At 32.9% G+C, this 9,558-nt stretch overlaps 1 protein-coding gene across 1 annotated transcript in view; it reads right to left on the bottom strand.

The window, feature by feature from the left end:
• The window catches only part of LOC107642026 (spermidine synthase 1), a 25,034-nt gene continuing 18,774 nt past the window's right edge, over positions 3,299-9,558 (bottom strand). The window contains exons 3-10 of the mRNA XM_016345360.2: positions 7,929-8,005; positions 7,736-7,858; positions 7,547-7,651; positions 6,648-6,720; positions 6,307-6,378; positions 6,031-6,229; positions 3,691-3,817; positions 3,299-3,581 (exon numbers count right to left, since the gene is read on the bottom strand). Of these exons, the coding sequence (XP_016200846.1) occupies positions 3,510-3,581; positions 3,691-3,817; positions 6,031-6,229; positions 6,307-6,378; positions 6,648-6,720; positions 7,547-7,651; positions 7,736-7,858; positions 7,929-8,005 (848 nt within the window). The 3' untranslated portion in view covers positions 3,299-3,509. The remainder of the gene's footprint in view (positions 3,582-3,690; positions 3,818-6,030; positions 6,230-6,306; positions 6,379-6,647; positions 6,721-7,546; positions 7,652-7,735; positions 7,859-7,928; positions 8,006-9,558) is intronic.

Consider the following 9,558-nt stretch of genomic DNA (forward strand, 5'->3'; position numbering starts at 1 on the left):
GAGTATTAAATTTTAATGTTATAATAACAATAGTTTCTCCATTGTGCTGCAATAACGGTAGTTATGAATTGAAGGAAATATCGAATTTGTTTTCTGGTCATGAGTCAATTGAAGGTTTTTTTTATTTTTTTCGGTCGAGCACGCAATTGAAAGTTAACATTTTTTTTGGGACATTAAAAATTAATCTTTCTTTTTCCTCTTTGATTTAGGCTTTTCTTAATATTTAAAGGCCCAATTAGTACAAAAAAGGGCTACAGTCATGCGTTATCGACCCTAAATGGCAGCCCAAGACTCCAAGAGATTATTTGAACCCAAATGTCTCATAAAATATGGGAATTTTTTAAATAAATAACTTAATTAATCAATCTACAAAAAACTTTAATTAACTTTAAAATTAATTAAATTTTTGCATCTATTAGTTTCTTTCATAGTTATATAACCGAATTGATAATTAACCAAATCAATTATTAAATTATTGGTTGACTGGTTGACTTGTTATAATTAGATATTTAGAATGTTCTTTTGTCATTTTGTTGGAGATCGATTTTCGCTATGTTGTACAGCTCAAAGAAGATTTTATCTTTGACAATATCTTTATATCTGTCTTCATGAAAAAATAGAGACCCTATTATAAATTTTAGGGGTGTGGCCCAATCCAGCCTGAAGACTCGGTCCGACCCCGAATATTTTAGGGACTAATTTGGTGTGATTTTACTGGGTCTAGGATTGAGTAAGGGTCTCAAAAATAGACCCAGTCATTATTTCGGATCAGGTTCGGGTCATAGCTCGAGTCACCCGAACCCGGCCTGGTAGCCCAGTCATCATACACAATTAATATTTTGTGTTATTAATGATAGATAACGGCTATTCTTATGTGGAATTTAAGTATTGTAAACCTTAATATTTTGTGTTATTAGTCATTATAAGACTATAAGTTAATGTTTTATGTTTAAAATGCATAAGACTTTAGACTAATGCATAATATTGTGTTATTTGTATTGATTCAAATATTTAGTGTTATTAGACAATATTAGTATTGATTGTGGTTATACTTTAATTTTAGAGAAGGGTTGGTTCTTGTTATACTTTTCTAAGTGAATTTTACCATGTCAAATAATGGTTGGTGTTAGAATATAATTAGGATCAATTATGATCAATTAGCATTATTTAACATATCTGAATATTTATTATAGAATATTACGTCTTTATTATTTCGATTCTCTTAGCACCTATAAATACCCTTCTATATTGTATCATTCTAGATAATTTGAACATTCACAAACTTTTTTCCTATTACTCCCTCTTCCCTTTTATTCACACCCTGGGTCGAGCTATCCGACCTGGGATGATTGGCGACAAAGCGACCGACCTCTTCAGGTCAGGCTACCCGACCTCTTCTCAAAGAGGCCGGCCAAATCGACGGGAAAGCCCAATAAATGGCCCAAATAGAGGAACACGACCCAAATCCAAAGGCAGTCCAAGCCTAAAGAGGTAAAGACGGTTCCTTTGAAGATAAGCTGACCCCACCCAAAGATAAGATAAGATAAGATAACTAACTTATCTTATCGGAAAGGTCAGCCCACACTACTATAAATACACTGGAGCACCCAAGTATAACTCATACTCTGATTCTACTAAAAACCTGTTTAATACACATGCTAACTTAAGCATCGGAGTCTCTTGCAGGTACCCCCCACCCTCCGGTGACGAAGGATCAGCAGTGCAGCCAGTCCAACAAGTCGGACACGACAGCTCCGGCCGCCACTCACCAGCCGGACACGTCAGTGCCGACCGGTACAGAAGATCTCGTCCGAGATCGACCTACAGTTTCAGGTAACCCTCAGAACACCTTTCTAACATGGTATCAGAGCCATGGTACCCTCCTTGAAGAGGATAGGTTGTTTTTTCTTCTGTTGAAATTACTATATTTTTTCATATTTTTCTTCCGTACCATTTTTTTCCTTTCCTTTTATCAATGCTTTTATGCTTTTTCACTTCACCGATTAGCTCATTAATTTACTACTTACTTATTCTTATGGAGAAACCATATGTTTTTCGTCACCTTCCGATAATTTGCCATCTTTTCGCACTTTGTCACTTTTCAGCAGTTTTCCGGCAATTCGCCATCTTTTCAACAGTTTTTTGGTAGTTGGCCACTCTTTCAACAGTTTCTTCTGCGTTCTCTTGTGGCAGTTCCGTCTGCGTTCTCTCGTAGCAGTTCCGCCTGTGTTCTCTAGTGGCAATTCCGTCTGCGTTTTGTCTGTGTTTTCTTGAGGCAATTCTGTTTGCGTTTCTTTGTGACAGTTCCATCTGCGCTTCCTTCAGACAAGCGACGGTTCCGTCTGCGCTTGCTTCAGACAAGCAGCAATTCCATCTGCGCTTCCTTTCGATAGTTTCGTCTGCATGCGTTCTATTCGTTGTTTTCAATAAGTTTCAAACTCAAGTTGTCACTTGAGTTTGAGGGGAATGTTAAAATATAATTAGAATCAATTAGCATTATTTAGCATATCTAAATATTTATTATAAGATATTACATCTTTATTATTTCGATTCTCTTAACACCTATAAATACCCTTCTATATTGTATCATTCTAGACAACTTGAATACTCACAAACCTTTTTTCTATTGCTCCCTCTCTCCTTTCTAACAGTTTGAGTCTTGAAAATTTGGATATTTTCACGTGCTAGTTTACAAGAAGATATCAAGGTAATATAATGTTAACGGCCCGATTTTTACCCGGTATAATCGTGGCCCGAAAGTGTTTAGATTTCATTGAGTCTAAGATCGGATTCGAATCTAACAAATAGGCCTAGTATATATTTCGGCCAGTTTGAATCACATCAAACCCGGTTTCACCCATAAACACCCATAATAATTTTTTGTAATATTCATAACATATAAGGAAGAATAGTAGGGACCACCATGAACAACTTTTATCTTAAGCATGTTATTGATATTGATGATTTAACTTGTTCATGATACCATATTTGGGTACAAAGAGATAACATCAAGAACAATGTAAAAAGAGGAGAGAATATAATATTGATCTGAAATGATATTTTTACATGGAACCCCAAAAAAACTATTTGTTACAAACACTAATGTGGCGCATAATAGAATATAACTTACCTTGACTATTTCTAACTAAGCAAGTTTAGTTGTATAGTTAGTAAGAAATAACAGAACAAAAAATGAAAGGGAAAATATAGATAATTTCTATTATTTTTTATCTTTGATAATTGAATCAATTGTCTAGACATAACAAGGAGTGGACATAATTATTGACAACATGAAAATGACAAAGTTGAAATTAATTTCTTTCATAATGTAAATACTTTTTCTGTTTTCTTCCACATTGATATAAACTACACACATACAGAACAGAAAATTGAAAAACAACATAAAAATGAAAATATAATAAATATTAAATTTGCGATTAAAAATCAATATAGGATATAATAAGTTTCTTCCTCTTTCAAGGAGAGTAGAACTTCTCATCATTTGAGTATCAAAACATGTTGGGATCATCATCCGTAGCCTTTATTGCAAAAGAAGGAAGACAGAAAGCAGCAGCATGGATCTGAAATGATTAAAATAAATAATTGTTGGAACAATGAAATATTTACAAAACCCAATTGGTAACTTAATATAAGCCATAAACATGAATGTTTTCAAATTAAATGAATTACCTCATTGTTGTAAAATTTAGTAGGCCCCTTTGCCACCCCATTTTTCTTTGGATTCAATGGATTAACTGGAATTTTAAAGTTCACTTCTGGCCCCTCAGTGGAGCATAGCATGAATCCTATCGCTCCACTGTTAAAGCAAATTAAATCAAAGAATTAACATTAATAGGATTATTATAACTAATTCCATGCAATAAAAAAGTAAACGTTATAGAAAATAAAGTTAATCACCGAAAGATCAATAACTATCTTCTTCGATTAATAAAGAAAATTGAAATATCACAAAACAAATTCAGATTTTTTAATTATTTAGCACCTTTATAAGTTTTACATTTGGCGGAATTTAGCACTTTTACTATTAATACAACTCATACGGCATACGTACCAAGCTCATCGGGAATGGGCTTAGGCCCAACAAAGAATAATTGGAATTAATTAAGTTTAGTAGTAAAAAGTATAAACCATTAAAAACTAATTATAACAACACTATTTTTCTAGTTTAACCATAATAGTAAAATTCAATTCGGTCTTTGTTAATTTATATGAAAAACAGCATAATCCTTGAAAAAAAAAAAAAGATAATACAGCTCCAGAAAAACAACATAATCCATACAAAGTAAGAGTGTATAGATCGGTCCAATTCAAGTGAATATTATGCACGATAAATATATTATTTGTCTTATCTAAGATCATGCAAGTTTAGTTGGGATGTTGTGGTTAAGATTAAGTCAAGAGGTCGCATCGAGTTTGATAGGACAGAGGATTAGCAACCTTACTAAATTAGTGACCCAACTCCGTCGAAAATGATGGTTGATACCAGTGATCCGATCACCCTTAGATCGGCTGTTACGGATGATAATATCATTAACCTTAGGGTGGATGATGAGATACTACCACTGGAGGATGATGATGTCAAGAAGAAGAGGAGTCAATAGAGACGAAGAAGAAGAAGAAAACGAGTTCGATAATTAAGAAATTATCTCAGAAGAGGAGGATGATGAACCAGAGGAAGAAGATGATGATAAATCTAAATAAGATTAACCTAAATATAGTTTAACTAACTTGTTGTATATTTGAGCTTTATTTAGTAAGATCATATAATTACAACGCACGCTAGCTTTAGTTCTATTCTTATTTATTTCTTTATCAAACTTTGATTAGATTGTGATATGATTACATTGTTTCAGATAGAGATGACGATAGGTTGACGTGCCACAAGCATGCCTTGTTTTGATTACAACAACGATGACTATCAAGCTCCATAGTCATTAGGACTTTGTTTTGATTCTGTATATTTGATATTTCACATCATATATAAATCATTGTTTTCAGATAAATTACTAATTTATTCTTTACTAATTGGGAGTTGACTATCAATTATTAATTATTGGGGTTTACTATAGGTTCAAAAAAAAATAATGCTACTGTCAAATTTATCGTTGGAATTACCCGACGCCCGACGGTAACAATAATCTAGTTTAATAAAAAAAACTTATCGTCGGATTTAAAGTCGGATTTTGCCGACGGTAACACAGCGACTGGCGCCAAATTTACTGTCGGATAATTTTCGACGGTGACTAGCATAAGATTTTTGTAACTTTAATATCATATTCCGATGCTAATTTCGCCACAAATAATCGTTAGAAAAATAAATCTGCCGGTAATCAGCTACCTGCGAAGTTTATACTGTCAAATTGTATTCGACGCAAAATCCGACGGTACTCAACATTTTTCTTGTAGTGGTAGCCCTCCCATGCAAACGCAGCTTCGTCGATCACCGCTGCATCTCTTCGCGAATGCATCGCCGTCGATCGCGAATGCATCGCCGTCATCTGCAGCTCTTCCCCTCACGAACGCAACACCTATATCATCGCCGTAGTCCTCCCTTCCCAAATGCAAAAACCTCTGTTTTAGGCATCGTGTCCCATAACATTCAAACGCAACAAGTGTTGCTCTTCTTATCCCACCACATTCATTCTTGGTATTGGATGTTTCTTTTTTCTAAATTTAGGATATTTCTTTTTCTTATGTTGGATGTTTCTTCTTCTTGAGTTTTGGATGACTTTTTTTAAGTTTTAAATGTTTTTTTATTAGTTTTTCGAATGTTCTTTTTTCAATGTTTTTTGAATATTTCGTGGTTAGGTTTTGAAATTTTTTAAAATGATTTTGGATATTTATTTTTTTTGTTAGGTTTTGAATTTTTTTATATATTTTAAATTTTTTATTAGAAATTTTTAAAATNNNGTGCAAAAATAAAAAGAATACACACTTCTTCTAACTATAGGTGCTGAAAATTTTCAGCATAAGAGCATATAGAATCTCCTAAATAAAAAAGGTTATTACCTGGGATATGCAGGAATGGTTGTCCAAGCATAATTGACTGAGCCTTTGAATATTTTCTTGCAAAGTGCGATGGTATCTGCAACCACAAATCCTTTACGCCACAAGCTATCTGCAGGAGCAGACATCACTCCTCCGGCTCTTAGACCCTTTGCAACTGATTCTAAGAAGCTTTTCTTTGACAACACCTTTGCAGATGGTCCTGCATATATGCACCTCTTTCATTTCTCACTTTTATCATCACTATATTCACAATTGAATTGAAAGAACAATGTTTACCCATTGAATTGAAAGCATCCAATATGATGACATCATAGGTGCCTTGAGGAACTGATTTGATGAACCCGATGCCTACATGCCCATCAAAATTAAATTTTTGTATATATGCTGAAATATGGAGTAGTTCAACTTCAAACATGTATAAGTTATATATGTAACATTGTTATTGTTAATTACTTCAATGATTTCATCAAATAATAAATGAAGTAGAAAGGATAAAATATACATAGCAATAAATTTTTTCTTATCTAATTTATAAAACTTTAATTTTGCACATTAGTTTTGTGCAAAAATAATTCTTAAAGATATTTAAGAATTTATCTAATATTTTTTTTAGTTACCTTCGGCAATGTGAACATGCACTCGAGGATCCTTATAACCAACAGCTATATCAGGGAAGAATTGCTTATAAACCTGTTGTGAGCTCAATCAAACACATCAAGAAAGTGATGATCGATGAGAGAGTATATATATATATATATGGGAAAAGAATTTTTTTTTAACTGAAAAATGATCAAATATAAAAAAGAGTTTAATTATTGTCCTAATTTAGGGATGATTAAACTTTTATTTGTTCACTTTATTTACTTTAGATGAGCCTTATGTGTATACGTGCGCAGGATTTCTTTAATTTTAAGAATAAAATACTATTAGTATTTAACATAAGTTCTAATTTCATTATTAAAATTTAAAATATATTATTTTTTATCTAAATATTTTATTTCGTCTTATTTTTTTCCTTAGTTAAAATTAAAAAAATTTCAAAAATATTATTTTTTTATTATTATTTTTTTCTCTCTTTTGTTTTGTTTTGTTTTTTTTTTTTTTTTTGTCATTTTCACTCTTAAATCACTTTAACCATCACTGTAGTTACTACAATTACAATTTTGTCATTACCTAAAAAAATCATAATGAACAAAATTGTATTTTTTAGAAGAAAAAATCTTAATTTTATTGTATCAGGTTATATGACTAAAATAAGATGAAATAAGATGTTCGAAATACAATAAGGCGCTTCAAATTTTGAGATAAAATTATAACTTTGTCCATACTAAAATAGTATTTTATCCTAAATTTAATTAAGTGCGCTACACATCATGCTAATTTAATTTGTTAAAACTTCATAACTAGAGGGTTGTTTAGTTTTATTTAAATGTGTAACTCATAATTTTAATTTAATTTGTGAAACTTGATAAGAAAACCATGCGAAAGTTAAATATGAAGGGTAGTAGATACATACATCAATGATCATAGTGTCCATTTCACAAATGTCAATATGCTCCACCGAGGAATGGCGAGATATCTCTCGAAGTATACCACCATCTCCCCCTCCTACTAGCAACACCTGAAATGTTCATAAACCCTTTTGATTCCTTAATTTGACGTACACAATGGATAATATTCCATGTTATATGGCTTAAAATGAAACCTTTTTAGGATTTGGAATGGAACAGAGAGCAAGGTGAGTGAGCATCTCTTGGTAAGCAAACTCATCCTTCTCTGTCAGTTGGAGATATCCATTCAGAATTGCAACCTTGCCATGTCCTGCTGACTATGAAATGCAAACAAGTAAGCTTTGGAAGGACTATCAAATATTCTCAATATTGTTTGCCAAAGCATACCTCAAATACAAGAAGCTCTTGAAATTCAGATTTCCCTTCAAATATCACCTTTTCCATTTTATACAAGTGTGCTTCACCTGTCCAGATGTCAATATTAATAGCACAAGATATGCTTCAACTTATTAATATAGCAATTTTTAATTTATTTAATAAAAAATATTATTAATACTTTAATTCATACTAAGCATGTCGTAAATTGTAAAGAGAAATACGAGGAAATCATTATAATTTATTGTAAAGACAAGTTACCTAATTAAATTATTTGGAGATCAAAATTATTAGAATATAACTTTTCAATATGCATACGCATTTGCAACATTTATATCTCTATAAAACTGCGAGAGGCTATGGTGGATTCAAGATTGAACGTAAACTGTTACAAGGTGTAATAGTTAATGTTGGAACGCGTGATGGCCAAAAATCGCTACATCTTTTTGAGAAAATTGAACCATGAAAAAACCGCGAGAGACTATAGTAATTTTATAGCAGCATTTCCCTCATGCAATCCTTGACTCCCAAAGATAGGATCAATGTTAGGTTGTTGATCGATGGCTTCCAAGTTTAGAGTTGAGAAATGTGGAGGATGTTGTTGTATGTCGGAACTTGACGGTCTCTGATGTATTGATGGTTAGTCCGGGTATCCTCATCACTCTCCCCAATAATGTCAGCAAGCTCTTCGTCCGAATCATCCTCTCGCATCGCATTTTCAACCCAATCCGGTTCACCCTCACCTGCAATATCCGCAATCAGACGGGGTGACCTAGCTATCCCAACTGCAATAGATGGAGGATTAATCAACAGACAAGCAGGCGCAATGACAAGCATCGAGGTAGAAGCACCTTCACCGTAGTCGACTGAGGATTTGGTGCTAATGCCCCAGAACTGTCGACGCCATCTTCTAGCTTGGCATATATAGCTCGTGTATTCTCACTTCTGGAAATTTCGCCAACAATGAAACAAAACCTGTATATCTTCGTCGGACTCTATCACAAATGTTTCATACTTCACACCAATTGGCGCAACCGCAATAGGAATCTTGTAGAACAACTTCTTCATTAACTTTGTCCCACACACTCCCACCTTTTACAATATACTGATTTTTAGCTCTGACAATGTATTTGATGACCGAATAAAAACACTCACTGGTTCTCTATTAGTAAACTTAACATCGTGCCTTTTGCTTTTTTGAATTTTTCTAAAGTAATGCATTAGAGATAAAAAAAAACTCTCCTCACTCTCCATTTGTGAAAATGACACTATACTACTTCATCATTGCCTTATACTGAATATTTATAGACATTCTCTGTATAAAGAAACAACTGCAGGATCACACGATTTTCAAAACAACACAATTGAGAAAAAAACTGCTATAAGCTTCTCACAGTTTTTTATGGTTCAATTTTCTCAAAAATAGCTACACCTTGTAGCGGTTTCTGGCCATCACGCGTTTCAACGTAAATTGCTACATCCTGTAGCGGTTTACATTCAATTTTGAATCCACTATAGCCTCTCGCAGTTTCTATAGAGATTTAAATGTTGTAAATGTGTTTGTAGTTTACAAAAGTTGTATTCTAATAATTTTAATCTTTAAATAATTTAATTAAGTAATTTGTCCAAATTATTAAATAAA

Source organism: Arachis ipaensis, chromosome B05 (genome assembly GCF_000816755.2).
Source record: "Arachis ipaensis cultivar K30076 chromosome B05, Araip1.1, whole genome shotgun sequence".
Classification (NCBI taxonomy): Eukaryota; Viridiplantae; Streptophyta; class Magnoliopsida; order Fabales; family Fabaceae; genus Arachis; species Arachis ipaensis.